Genomic DNA, 15,071 nt, shown 5'->3' with positions numbered 1-15,071 from the left:
GTGCCAGGAGCCGACCCACAAACAGCTCCCAGAAGTCACTCAACAAATTATTTCCTGAATGAATTTGTTTTCATTTGAACCTGTGCTTCTCCGATTATGTTCAACACAGCCTAGGCTGTTCTAGAGGAGAGTGCCTTGTGGGTTGTATACCCACATGATTTATTGCACGAATCAGAGTATGTTGGGGAGTGAAAGGAAGTGCTGTTAAGAATTAGGGGAATAGCCTGGGCCACATGGTCCTCTCCCTAAGGGCTGCCCATGGGGCAGCCGATGGGGAGGACAGGCTGCTACCCCACACTGCGTGGTCTCCACGATGGCTGCCCATGGGCCTGCCATCACCACCCACTTGGCCAAACACAGCCACCTGGGGAGGGGAAGGAGCCAGGGAACTGCACAGTTAGTCAGCTCTCTCTGCTTTCACTTCAAACAGGGCTGTTCTTCTATTTATGCTTTCATGTATTGTATTTCTGCATAAGAGTTACTTCGAAAAAACGGGGTTTGTTGCTGAAATATTCTGAAGTGACTTAGGAGTTTCTCCCTCAGGGCAGGATCTTTATGCAGTCATTCATCCCACAAATACGTATTCAGTGTCTACTCTTTGCATCCATGCTCCGTACCCGTCTGTTCCAGTGCTGTGGCGTCAGGGAGACCAAGCCTCTAACCCAGCCTGCAATTGTGTTTTGGAGGCTGATGCTTTACCCCAAAGTAACAATTTAAGAAGTGACAGTATTTCACGTAACCTGGATGCAGCGTCAACAGGACACGAGGGACAGAGCTTGTTCTCGAAGTGGAGATGAAGCACAGGGCACCCTGGGTCTCTCTCAGTTCATGATAATCTCCGTTCAGGATTTCCCATGTTGTGGCTTCTTGGTACCAAAACTGGCCTGGTGATGAGAAAGGAGATGTAGAGGACATCGGGGGAGACTTTGGTCCAGTCTTTGGAGTAAACATCATGTAACCTCTTAAGGTTGTAGTATACCTTGCTTATATAGAGATTATCTACCCAGCTAACTCAGCTCTCTTGAATTAGCAATAAGCTGGAGGGAAAGACACAAACACACTTTCAGAGGCATAAAATTAATGGCCTGAGCTTTACAGGCAAGGTCAGGGCCTGGGCAGAAAGGAAGCAGCAGCCACCCCCAATGTACGCCTGCCTGCCCACTTTACTTTTTCTCATCTCCTAAGTTGGGTCTGTGCAAGCCCCCAGATTAGGTTCTGCAAACGACATGGGAGTATTTCCAAATGCAACAATTGGGAAAACACAGAAGTATGGGAAGGATGAGTCCAGATTTCTCACATGAGCAGAAGTCTTCCCTAGGGATTGATTGTGAGTGCAGCTAATAAGATGGTTTCAGTTCCATGTGGCACCTTCTCTTCAAAGACTTTCCTGCCCATCTGACTTAATTTTTTTTTTAGTGTATGCTCGTGGTGGGAAAATGTCAAACAAATATGAAAGGTAACGTAGAGGTAGGCATACACCATTTTACATTCCTACCACCATGTAGGAGAATTCCAGTTTCTCCCCATCCTTGCCATTACTGGTTACTCTCTTACTGATTATAGCCATCCTCGTGGGTGTGAAGTGGTAGTTAATTGTAGTTTTGCATTGTTGATAACCAGTGATGTTGAGCATTGTTTCATGCATTTGTTGGTCATTTGTGTATTTTTCCTGGAGTATCTGTCAGATCCTTTGCCCATTTTAAAATTAGGTTATTTATATTTTATTGTTGAGTTATAAAAATTCTTTATGTATTCTGGATACAAATTATTAGATGTATAATTTGAAAGAATTTCCCCCCTCTCTCTGTGTTGTCTTTTCAATTTCTTGATGCTAACCTTTGAAGCACAGCAGTTTTTAATATTGAATATCAATGAAGTCAAATTTATCTATCTCTTTTTTTGTCAGTTGTACTTTTGGAGTCATATCTGAGAAGCCATTGCTTAATCAAAGGTCACAAATTTTCTTTTTAAGAGTTTCATAGTTTTGGCTTTAACATTTTAAGTTTTTCATACATTTTAAGTTCATTTTTATATATGGTATTTTAGTGACCCAGCTTCATTCTTTTGTATATGACAAATCTGATTGTCTCAGCACTATTTGTTGAAAAGACTCTACTTTTCACAGTGAATGATCTTGGTAATTGTTTAAAATTGTTAATTGTTTAACAATTTAATTGCTTAAACAATTAAACAAGATAATTATTTAAAATTTAATTTCTATATCAGGTAAATTATTGGTTTCAAAGTCAGCTCTATGAAACAAGTGTAAGAAATAGAACGTCTGTGTCTGCCCTTTCCTCTCTTATTGCCTCTATCTTCATATGGAAAACCTTTTTATTTTTTAATTTTATAGTTTATCCTGCTCTGACCCAATTCTGATAATGTAGTGGTCTTATTTTCATCCCACAACAGAGTGAATTTGTTTTCATTTGAATCTGTGCTTTTCAGATTATGTTCAGCACAGCCTTAGGCTGTTCTCGAGGAGAATGCCTTGTGGGGAGAATACCCTCATGATTTATTGCTCAAGTTGCTTAAATTCTTGAGTACTCAAGACTTTCAAAAAGCATGTCTTTCTGAGGCCAGTTAGAATGTGGGTATGTTACCTAGTATAGTGAAGGACAGGGAAGCCTGGCGTGCTGCAGCCCATGGAGTTGTAAGAGTCAGACACCATTTAGCGACTGAACAACAACAGTATTACCTGTAGAAGAAGGGTTGTTAAAACTGATAGAATAAAATATGATAAAATTTCAGGAGCAAAAGAACATTACACAGGAAAAGGCACGAAGAAAGGGGTTAATAAGACAGTGCAGGGACTCCCCTGGTGGTTAAGAGTCCACCTTGCAATGTAGGGGACGTGGGTTTGATCCCTGGTTGGGGAGCTAAGATCTCACATGGTGTATAGCAACTAAGCCTGACCGCTGCAATTACTGAGCCTGTGCGCCACAACTCGAGTCCTTGTGCCGCAGTAAAAGATCTCACGTGAAGCAACAAAGATCCTGTGTGCCCTAAGACCCAACGCAGCCAAATAAAAATAAAGAAAAAAATAAGACAGCGGAGCACATTTTAGAGAGAATTCAAATTTTAAAACAGATTTGAGGTGCCGTGTTGATAGAGAAGTATGTTTCTACCTTGTGAAAAAGTCACTCGTGGAGCACCGTTTCCTGATAATATTAGTATCAAGGAAATATGTTTGCAGGGCTACTTTTGATGTTCCATGCACCAGCTCGCCCCTTCTCCCCCTCCTTTCTCTTCCCCCATCAGTTCCTGCTGCCTGTGTCCCCTGCAGAGCCCTGGCCCCTGGGCCCACTCGGCTGTGCGTTCGTGCTTAACGTGTACAGAGTGGAAGGGGCGGACTCGCCAGAACCTGCTGCGGCCGTGGCTCTGAAGTGCGTCTCTTTGCAGGTGGAATCCTCCCAACAAGCCAACGCGGAGGTGATGAGAGAGATGACCCGGAAGCTCTACAGCCAGTACGAGGAGAAGCTGCAGGAGGAGCAGCGGCGGCACAGCGCGGAGAAGGAGGCCCTCCTGGTGTGTATGTCCCCTGCTCGGCGCTGGGCGCGTTATTGTCGGTGGGCTTTACATGGGAAGGTGTGTGCTCGGAGGGGAGTTAGTGGACTCTAACGTGGGTTTAGTGGGTGCCCACTCACTCCTCTCCCTTCCCCCTCCCTTCCTTCACTCACCTTCCTCACTGCTTAAAAGAGGCCTCAATCTGTCTCTCGGTACACCCCTTTCTCCAGCCAGTCTGGCCATTTGCCAGCATCCAGGCTGATCCTGCAGCTGTGCATTTCCACTGCATCTTCTCCTCCTTCCCTGTCCCAATCCTGCTTATGCTCCCTGAGAGTCTTGAAGATGCCAGCATCTCCACGAATGAAGTCTTTCCCCCTCACACAGCTGCAAGTGGCCTCTGTCCTGGGGAAGCCCATTCTTTCTCTTCTCTGCTCTGGAATTCTCTTGTCCCTGTTATTAGAGCTGGGCTGTGCATCTCCCATCTTGGCTTCTCTAGCAGAGCATCGATTCCTTGAGGACAGGGACGCCGATCTGCCTCATCTTGTGTCCTCGCAGGCTTGGTACATGTGCTGAATAATTGACTGAGTTAGTGTTTGGGAGAAACATCTGGGCACTCTGCATTCAATTCCACTTCTAGCCCTAATTCCCTTTATGTTGTTGGCAAATACAGTGATACTTTGAGCATCTTTTCAGGAGATAAATAACATTTGTAGGCTCTTTTTTTTCCTCAAGGGGAGGAAAAAGGCAGAAAGGTAACTAGGCCCTTGCAATGTGTCTTTTCTTCATTGGTTAGAACCAGAATAATGGAATTTGAGTTCATGATTCTCTGAGACTCTTCTAGGCTCCCAGGTCATGCTGGGTCATGCTTCTAAAGAGACAAGATGATTTAGCAAGACCTGAGCTGTTTGAACCCTGATTGGTAATGACTGCGTGCTCTGCTGAGAAGAGTGCATTTCTTTTGCAGGAAGAAACCAATAGTTTTCTGAAAGCCATTGAGGAAGCCAATAAAAAGATGCAGGCGGCAGAGATCAGTCTAGAGGAGAAGGACCAGAGGATCGGGGAGCTGGACAGGCTGATTGAGCGCATGGAGAAGGTAACATAACTTGGAGCCTGTGGGCCCCTTGCCCAGCCTTCCTGTAGTGTAACAGCTCTCCTCAGACCTGCCCAAAGGTGTGAGAAGCCCTCACCACAGATCCCTCTCAATCCTACAACTTGTGACTTGAAATAACAAAAACAGAACTATAAAATAAAGTATATGGATGTAAAGCCATTATCCTTCAATTAAAAATACATCTAGAAAAAAAAGAAACAGCAAAAAGTAAAGTATATGGAAGTTCTACCAAGTCCTAAGTGTTCCTGTGTTGAAAATTTTGATGCTTCTAACATCATTACATACAAAGTTATTTACAGAAGTTAATCTTTTAGCAGCCCTGTTTTGCTGGGACCCTCGGCATGAACTTAGTTTACTTGGCAGGCCATCAAGCCCTATTTCCATGTTGCATCGACACCCCAAGCCAGTTGTTTCTGGGACTGGGGTCTGAAGGGTGGGTTATGCATCAGAATAGGGGACATTGCTCTCCTGGGTGGGAGTGGAGTGGGGAGAGGCCTGCAGAAGACAGGAGCTCAGCTGGGATAATGAGCCACTCTAGAGAGAGGGAAGAAATGAGGTGGGAAGTGGAGAAAAGAGGAGAAGTGGGAGAGAGGAAAGAGAAAAAGGAAGAAAGATGATGGGAGGGTGACCTTTACCGGGTGACAGCTGACTTCTAGGGGAGAGTGGTGGTTGAGGACTAGAGCTGTGGCTGGGTTCTAGGAAGTGGGAGTTGTGTGAGTTTATGAGAGTTTATGAAAGAGAGGGGACCAGCCAAGACCACCCCTTGGCATCCTGTGACCCACACTGGACACTGAGAATCCCCAGGCCAATGATGGAGGGAGGGGGAATGACAGGGGAAGCAGGGTCAACAGCTGGGCTTCCGGTTGGTTCCGAGAAGAGAGCTGACCTATGATGTCTGTGGTCTGGTCCCCTCTATATTCCTCTGACCAGGAAGGTGGGAATAGCCTTAAACAGAGCTCCTTGGCTGGCTAGGGAGCTCTTCTTTTAAGTAATATCTTTTGAGGGGAGGGACTTGAATAAATAGAGTCAGTTAAAATTTCACCTCTACTCTCTGGGAAAGCAGAATCCCATCTTGTCTTGAAGAGAGGGTCAGTGGCATGGTTAGGGCTGACGTCAGTACTGCTTGTAGATGGTGGTTGTAATGACTGGGCAGAGAAGGCATTTTCTAGAATGCAGGCGAGCTTTCCCCTACATCGCTGCTCGCCTGCAACAGCAGAAGGTGCTGGTTAAAGCACACTCCGCTTGAGTGACAGGCTGTCCTGCAGCAAACAGGAGCCAGGTGAGCGGGTGGTCTGGGGAGGGGTGTGGGCAAGGAAACCATATCACAGAGAGACCATCCATGTTTTAGAATCACATGAACCTAGGGTTTGAGTCTTGCCTCTCTTTCTAGCTGCAGGAAGTTACTTGACTCTTCCAAATTCAGTTTCCTCTTCTGTAAAATGTTGATAATAGTAATTCTTATTCTTAGGCCTTTTGTGAGGAGTCAACAAGAAAAATCCAGGCCAAATGTTAAGGGCAGTGCCTGGCATATAGAGAGAAAGGGCTCAAAAAATGTGTGGCTCTGATTTTTAGATTGTGACTTGCATAAATGTCTGCCCCTGGTGTCAGCTTTTTTTTTTTTTTTCCCCCCTGCTGGACCTGTTTTATAGCTTAGTTTCTTTGTCCCCTTGGGCTTCTGGAAAGTTCCCAGCATTTTCCCACTGTTGTCCATGTGGAGCCTGTGTCGGGGTGTGTGGCTGCGGCCTAGGGTGGTAGTAAGGCTGGCCCTCCCTCCCCGCGGTTGTGTGACATAAAATGTTCCCAACGTCCTCTTGGCTTTTTCTTTAGTGATTGAGACTCTGTTGTCCTTTCTCATAACTTTTCTCATTTAGGCTAGCAAAATGCTTGCTTTAGGTAGCTAAGATTAGATATGCCCATTTACTGTTTGTCACCCTTCATGGCTAAATCTGTGAGAGCAGGAGCCATGCCAAACCTTTGTCACACACTGTGAACAACATGCCTACAGAGTTTGTATCCTGTTCTCGGATATTTTTGGATTTTTCTCGAGGACAAGCCATGTGCTTTTGAATGGCTTCTCTGCTATACCCCTTAGTTTACTGATTCTGAACATTGTGTCCAAAACAGCTTTCTTTTTTTCTTGATGAGTTAAAAGTCTTTTAAGGAGTGTGTTCTATCAGAGACCCTTCTGCAGAATAGATAGTACTCTTTGCCTTGATCTCGATGGTGGTTCCACCAGGTAATGTGTATACAGATATGTCACGTGATTGTGCAGTGTCCACTTAAGATTTGTTGTACCTCAACTTAGGAAAATATCAAAATTTAAAGTATACTGTAAGCTAGGCCTTGCGCTACTTTATGACAGCTTTTTGGGGAGTTGGAGGGAAGGCTCACTTGTTAAGGGTTCATCACTATTATTTCAGGGCTCATGTAAACTTCCAGCCAGTGGCAGAAACCATGGGGACAGTTAGTCTGTGCATTCACTGTAAAGATTTAAAAGAAGTAACAAAACCCCATGAAAAAGTTGGTCTTCCTTCTTTATTCTGAGTATGTTGATGATAACATACCCGCCCTTCCAGAGTGTACTGCTTCCCACTCTGACTGTCCCTAGTCTGCCACTGCTGACAGCTTCAGAAGTTATGGGAGTTCAGTTTTCAAGGATTTGCTTTTAATATTTGGTGGAAAAGAAGTTTGAGATCTGTATAACTAGTCAGAGCTTGTTGGGCAGAATTTCTGAGGGTAAAGATGAGACAGAGCCATACTTAGAGAAAGCCCCCAAGCAGAAGAGTCTCCTTTTAATTAGTGAGCAAGATTTGATAAAATTTGATAAAATTTGATAAAATTTCACTCTAAGGAAATTTGTCATACTAACAGTTGTATTTCTGGTGCAATTTTGGTGGTAATGGGTGCTATACCTTTATTAATATTTTTAACTTTGTTCAAAGAAATAAATGTCCAGATTCTTTTTACTTTATTAAGGTAAACTAAATTTATATAGAAATGTGTGCAAATCTTCTTAAGAAATATTTATTTATTTGAGTGCATTGCGTCTCAGTTGTGGCATGTGGGATGTAGTCCCCTGACCAGGAATCAAACCCGGACCCCCTGGATTGGGAGTGTAGAGTGTTAGCCACACCGGACCACCAGGGAAATCCCTGTGCAAATCTTACGTGCACAACTTATTGGTTCCCTATTGATACTGCGATCATTTACCGCAGTTAGTGGCTTTAAAACATCATAGAGTGACCATCTTTAGTTTGGGAGGTCAGAAGTCCTAAAATCAAGGTGTGGGCAGGGCTGTTGGGAGCTCCAGAGGAGCATCCATTTCCTCGCCTTTGCTCCCTTCGAGAGACTGACTATATTCCTTGGCACGCGGCCCCATCCTCCAGCTGCTAAGTCAGCATGCTAGCGCCTCCCAGCCTGTGTCCATCTCTTGACGCTAACCTTTCTTCCTATAAGGGCCCAACCAGATAATTCAGGATAGTCTCCCCATTGCAAGATTATTAACTTAATTAATTAACTTAATCATGTCTGTGAAGTTCCTTTTTCCACATAAGGCAACATGTTCACAAGTTTCAGGGATTAGAATGTGGACATCATAGTGGCAGATTTATTCTGATTTTCATGGTATGTTTTTACAAGTAAACACAGCTGTGTAAACACTACCCCAGTTAATTTATAGAATATTACAGAATTCCGGACCCTCCTGAGGATTCAGGAAATAATCAAGAAATTTGTAGTATCACAGGCCACTGATTTAGAGTATTGATTATCATTATTTAGAACTATAAATTTTCATAAGACATCTGAGCCTGGGATGATGAAATACTTTTTAAAAAATAAATCTTGAATGGCTTACCCATGATATTTGTCTCTAATTCATAAATACATCTATAAATACACACTAGCAAATTTGAAATTTTGAGATTTGTTTGGACTCTGGTGAGTGAGTGTATAAAAAGCCCATAGGTGTCACATACATTTGAACTGACTGGTATTGGAGTTGCTTGCTGTACATTCTCTAGCCAACTTGGGATCCATCAGTTAAATATTAATGTCTGTCTGTTTTAGGAGCGCCATCAACTTCAACTTCAACTCCTGGAGCATGAAACAGAAATGTCAGTGGAAATAACCGATTCTAACAAAGAAAGGTAAGGTATACTGTCTTTTGTCTTGTAACGGATTTAGATGGTGGGCACACTGTGTTTGTGTGGGCTTACTTGGTCCTTGCATTTCCATTCGTTTGGTCATCACTCATTGCAGACTGAAAACATGTAAAACACTGGACTGAGAGCTTCCAGCCACATCTTGCAGCCCAGGGGTGGTGGTTAGAACAGTGGAACACGTCAGTGCCTATCACTAGTGCCAAAGTTCTGTCTATAAATGTTCCCCATAACCTTGAGCTCCATAGGATGCACCTTGTTGATGAGAAAATTCAACAGTGACTAATACCATTGCCGTGGAAACGAATTTTACAATGTCTTTGTTTCCAAACATTCTTCAGTAAAACCTTGCCTTGTCCCTTGGCTGTGAGTGTATAAAGCCCTGAATGGGAAATGCAGGAGCAATGAACTGCCTATTATGGAAACAGAAGGCAGAGAGTCCACACGTGGCTCTCTAGTGAAGGGAAACGAGGTTGGCGGGTGCTGAGCATTTGAGCAAGTTACTTAATCTGCCTGAGATCCTTTGCTTCTCTGTAAAATCATAATTTTTTTTTAAGGTGGGAGGAATTAAAGTGATACTAATAGTGCCCATCTCATTGGGTTATTATTGTGAGAGAACTGTTGGCTGCACAGCCTGCCACAATGTATGCTGAAAAATACCTGTTCTCCTTCCTCTTATGTGACATCAGAGTTTGCAGAGTTCTAGGGATCTTCCCTAGTCTTTAAGGTTGTGCTAAGGAGGGACCCAGCAGAGATGGGAAGTGGTAAGCAGCCCACCAGACCCTTTGTCCATGTTCTAGTTTAGTGGCCCCCAAAAAGAGTCCATCTGCTGGTTCCTTGGGTTTATTTGAACCAAATAGAGTCTGAGGATAATCTGTGCTTTTTTTTTTTTAAACATGAAATATTTTCTGAGGTGGTTTGTTCTGTTTTGATGGAGGAAGGGTGTTTCAGCATATTTCCCATTTCCTCAAAATAAATGATGTGTGAAACAACTGTAATTCCTGCCTTCCTAGGACTCTGCCACTTGATTTCATATATGTTGTTGTGTTGCTAGACTCTTCTCTGTTTTCCTAATTGTGGCAATTATTGGATGTTCCAATGTTGTATTAACCCCCCAAAGAAACAGTATCTCATATCTGTAAGTGGTACAGTTCTTGGGAGGTGAAGTACCTGTCTTTACACAGGGTGACATTTGTGAGCGGGAACTTGAAAAAGAGCCCTGTGTTCCTTCTCCAGTGGGGTGGTTGGTCGGTGGTTAATAAACTAGGATATATACAAAGTAGGAAGAGTGCATCTCGCTCTGGGCGGTGTTTGTTTCGAGCGGTGACCTCGTGTGCTGGTGTTGCTGCGTTGGTCGAGGGTTCACTGGCTCTGTCTTCTGTCTGTGTTAGGTATCAGCAGCTGGAGGAGGCGTCAGCCAGCCTCCGGGAGCGGATCCGACATCTAGATGACATGGTGCATTGCCAGCAGAAGAAAGTCAAGCAGATGGTTGAGGAGGTAAGTGCTTGTGAAGGGTCATGGGCGTGAGATTGCTTCCAGTGGTGGGGACTCTTCAGCCCCAGAGACAGATAGGACTCTCAGCTCCGTCTTCTGTGGTTCGCAGTGAACTAGCTCAGGCCACTGCTGTCTTGGCCCAAAGGAGAAGCTCCGCATATGTCCCCTTTGGACTAGTGATGATCCCTCTAAAAGAGGGCTCTCTCCAGATCAAAAGGTTACAGTTAAGAAAGCTGGGAGGCACATTTCCTAAGTTCACCCCCCTATGCAGGTGGGTGCCTTCAGCTCAGGGACAAAAGTGTCCTTTTTCTCTTTAATTGTAGTATGAAACTAAGGTACATGCTTACTAATTGTTGGACATAGTTTACTATCCTGTTTTTTCTAAATGAAAAAAACAGGTGAGTTGAACATTTATATTTCTCTAGGAGGAAAAAAAAATTTCTTTTAAGTTATGTTATAGTAACCTGTCTCTCTCTTGCGGTGGTGCTCCATAGGAGAAAATCCATGCCGTGTACAACATATTATCTTTTTCTTACTCAATTAAAAAAAAATCAGAAACAAGAGCAGTTAGTACCAACAAGGTTATAAGGGTTCCCTAGGGACTCATTCTCTAACTTGCAAAGAAAAGGTTTCGTTTTAATTAAACATTTGGTCGGCAGCAGAAAAACTGAAAAAAGCATTGTATGTGCTTATATTAAGCACAACTCTGAAAAGTTATTTGTTAATGGATTATTAAAATGAAAAGTATCTATTTCTAATAATTTACACATGTGATAGACAAATAGAAGATTAAACATATATATTTTTAAAAATTAATCTCTAAAATGTTGGAGCTATGAGTGGGGCTAAAGTCAGGGAATTGTGAGGGTGGGGAGGGACACCTTTTTAAATTTTGTGTAGAATAAACACACATTAGATAAAATCCTCACCCAAATGAGAAACCCACTTAACACGGTATGATTGCCCTGGGTGGAGTAGAATAGAAGGGGGAGCAGGGGCTCCAATGAAGAAATTTTGATGCAGTTTCATGGTCCCTCGGCCCAGCTGGGCAGGAGCATGGCCAGCAGCAGTGATGGGCAGGTCTTGCCCCTTATCAGCACTGTAGATGTCAGGGGTGTTTCCGAAGGAGAAGCATCACTTTGTCACAGTTAGTGTGTCAGGAACCATGGCAGTCAGACTGTGGCTTTTCTGCTTCTGACTTCACACTCATGGTGTCTGGGGCTGACTGCCCCTCATTTCCCCAAGGGGCTCCTTGGCTGTGGCATACTCCATTTCTCCTGACTCACCACAGGGTACTGTCTGCATTGTTTCCCTGTCTAATATTAGAGAATGGGTGAACAAAGCCTCATGTGCATTGGCTTCCGATTCAGTTTTCATTTGTAAGGGTTTAATGATCGGTCTTTTTAAAAAAATTATTTGTTTTTTGGCTGCACTGGATCTTCGTTGCTCTGGCCTTCCATGGGGCTTCTCTAGTTGCGGTGAGCAGGGGCTACTCTCTAGTTGCAGTGTGTGGGCTTCTCATTGTGGTGGCTTCTCTTGTTGTGGTGCATGGGCTTCAGTAGTTGTGGCATGAGGGCTTAGTGGTGCGATTCCTGGGCTCTAGAGCACAGGCTCAATAGTTGTGGCACACAGACTTAGTTGCCCTGAGATCTTCCCCAACCAGGGATTGAACCTGTGTCTTCTGCATTGGCAGGTATATTCTTTACCACTGACCACCGGAAGCCCCAATTGGTCTTTTTAAAAAGACATTTCCAAGTTTAGAATTCTAAGTTACTTCTGGAATCTAATAAACATACTGATTTGAAAGGAGTAGGGGAATAATTAGGGCTTCCCAAGTGGTGCTAGTGGTAAAGGACCTGCCTGCCAATGCAGGGAGACATAAGAGATGGGGGTTTGATCCCTGGGTCTGGAAGATCTCCTGGAGGAGGGCATGGCAACCCACTCCAGTATACTTGCCTGGAACATGGACAGAGGAGCCTAGCAGGCTGTAGTTCATAGGGTCTCAACTGAAATGACTTAGCACAGCACAGGGGAGTATTTACATATACAAATAAGGAAGCATCTAAAGATCACTGTCCATATCTTGCTTTAGTGTCTCTGATGTAATATCTACCAAATATAGCTGCTGTAAGTGCCGGTGATGTGGTCTGAAAGACCCACCATTGAAGTGAAATCACAGGCTGAAATTTAGGATGTCCTCATCAGAGGCCAGCTGGGGCCAGCTGGGTATCAGCAGTTAGATGGAGACAGAGAAAGAGAGCTTTAATTCTAAATTTAAACTAAAAATTACTTCTATCAGGTAATAAGAATTAAGGTATTTTTCCTGTACACCGTGTTAACTCATACAACAGGATGGTTTAAAATCTCAATTGCTGTAGCCAATGCTAACTTTTTTTAAAAGTTAGGAACATGGAAAAGGGACAGATGCACACACAGAGGTGTCCCGGATGAGGGTGGAAAGTACTAGAACTCCAGTAATCCAGGGGATGGTTGAAGGACTTGGACAGGAGATGACCACAGGGAGATGTGAGACAGGAGTTCACAGCTTAGGAAAACTAAGCTGGAGAAGAGGGAATAGATTTTCGTTTGTATTGCAATGCAAAGCCAGACTGGAGCCACTGGGTGGCACTTGCAAAGAGGCACATTTCAACTTTCTGTTCAGCATAAAGGAAGCATTTGTAGTGCCGGCTGCCCTGAAAGATATTTAGCCCTTAATCAGGTATGCACTTATGAGGAGAGAAGACGAGATAGAAACTCTTTATATAAAGGATTCTCTGTTGTTTACTAGGCTGTGCTGTTGGTAGGATCTCAGCCTTTTCACTGCTTTGCATAATGAATGAAATCAGCAAAGATATACTAAATTTGGACCAAATTTTGAAAAATCTAGATGGCTGAATTAGTCATGTGGAGTCCTCAACTCTGGCTTGAGAAGAGAAGTGCCTTTCTATCTGTGAACTCCAGCCACCCAGACATGGAGGCAAATTTGACTGGAAGATAGAGGCAACCTTTACATGTCACCAGTGTTAGGGACAGTTTTCCCTCTCCTCTGTGAAGTCTGAAAGCCTGTCCCTGTGATGGCTTCATACTCAACAGGGGTAGGAATCCAGTCCTCATCCATTATTGCTGTCATCTGGGTCATAATGTCTGTGAAGAAAGTTAGTTTATTAAAATGATAGGCTTCCTTCTTCTCAAAACATCTAGGTATTATTACTGAGGTTCTTTGAATCCAGACATGTTAAGCAGTATATTCACTTCCACTCCAGTGGAGTGTAATTTCTTAATAATATACTAAATAAAAATTAACCAATCTTGGTATTGCCATCCTTAGCTCAATAATGATTTTTCATTGTGTGGGACAGTACACTTCCACAGGGATTTGTGCATGTAATAGGGGGCCCTTTTGAAATGAAGGATTAATACATATCTTATAGGGTCAAGTTCACTGCGAAAAGATACAGAGTATATGTGTGAAGTGTGAGAGCAGATACCTCCACTTAGCTAGATCGTTGCACTCAATGAAGTCTCCTTGTGTGCCGTTTATCAGGGATTGGTCATCTCCCTCCCACCACTCGTTCTTCTGACTAGTTCTGGATCTGACAAATAGACACACACACACACACACACACACACGCCCAAATATCCCCTTTTAGACTTTTAAGAGTTTTCCAGAAAATACAGAGGCACTGAAAAAAAATAACAGTCATGAGGAAACTCACTCATCCATCCATTTACCAGATCCCTGCCTGCACTTTCTCTTTGCTGGGGCTGGGCACCAGTAAGGGGCGGGACAGATAGTGGCTCTGCCCTCATGGATCTTACTCTCTGGTGTTAGCTGAGTTCCAGTCATCCTTGCTCTTGGGCTTCACTCTTCTGTTGCCAGGCTGTCTTGGGACTGGGTCTTTTGTCTCAAATCAGGTAGAGTTCTTGAGCTTTGCTGCTAAAGGACACAGGAGATGAGCATATGGCTGCAAGAAACCTACAGCTCGAGCAGTGAACACCTGACATATCTTTAAATATCTCCAATCAACAAGGCCTTGACACCTCTTTCCCTGCTCTCATCAAGGCCCAGTCCTGTGCCAATCAAAGCAGCTTTCTGCCCAGGGCAAAATTATCTGGAGGAAAGCTATTTAAAAAATTTAAGTCCTCTCTGCCCTGAGAATCTTCCCTTTTAAATGGATCCACCATTTGTTAGCACACAGTTTATTTTAAAATTCGTGTGTGGTGTGGTGTGCTGAAATGTACAATGCAAAGCACGTTTTCGCCAAGTACCCTGTGTTTAGAGGATTCAGAGTTCTCTCTCTCACTGATAATTAGCCACCTGGGGGAAGGGGAAAGGAGCCACGGCGATGAGCCCACAACCCTAACCCGCTCAATTGCCCTGTTTCCAGATCATGTCCCACGAGCTCTTCTCCAGATTTAGTCTCCGGCTCTTTGGAAGATGACAAAATGGTAGCCTGCTCTGGGTTGGAAGCAGTTGCTTTCATTGTTCGTGGTTAGAAGAACACTGTATTCTCGCTGCTGGGAAGAGGTGGTGTGTATGTGTGATGAGCTGATGAACAAAACACAAAGGACATGCTATTGAAAGGAAAATGTGATGACGTAGGGCTCTTATTTGTGGAAACATCCACATTCTGTAACCTCAGCTTCTATGGCCTGACACTACACAATCAAGAGAACTCCAAGACCCATAGAGTATTTCTAGCAATGTGGGTTCCTAGGCATCAAAGAAGGAACTGTGGTGAAAGATAGTACTAAAATATAATTTAAAAGTGCCAGGTGGAGGCTGGTCCTAAGATCTT

General features: G+C 43.7%; 1 protein-coding gene across 3 annotated transcripts in view; it reads left to right on the top strand.

The window, feature by feature from the left end:
• Nucleotides 1-15,071, top strand: part of MYZAP (myocardial zonula adherens protein) — a 128,069-nt gene that overhangs the window by 52,048 nt on the left and 60,950 nt on the right. For all 3 annotated transcript variants that reach the window (XM_070469230.1, XM_020906157.2, XM_070469231.1), the window contains exons 7-10: nucleotides 3,403-3,528; nucleotides 4,472-4,600; nucleotides 8,687-8,766; nucleotides 10,170-10,275. In XM_070469230.1, the coding sequence (XP_070325331.1) occupies nucleotides 3,403-3,528; nucleotides 4,472-4,600; nucleotides 8,687-8,766; nucleotides 10,170-10,275 (441 nt within the window). The remainder of the gene's footprint in view (nucleotides 1-3,402; nucleotides 3,529-4,471; nucleotides 4,601-8,686; nucleotides 8,767-10,169; nucleotides 10,276-15,071) is intronic.

The sequence above is a fragment of the Odocoileus virginianus genome, chromosome 6 (genome assembly GCF_023699985.2).
Source record: "Odocoileus virginianus isolate 20LAN1187 ecotype Illinois chromosome 6, Ovbor_1.2, whole genome shotgun sequence".
Taxonomy (NCBI): domain Eukaryota; kingdom Metazoa; phylum Chordata; class Mammalia; order Artiodactyla; family Cervidae; genus Odocoileus; species Odocoileus virginianus.
Note: the sequence above shows the minus strand (reverse complement) of the source record. Positions and strands in the feature narration are given on the sequence as shown.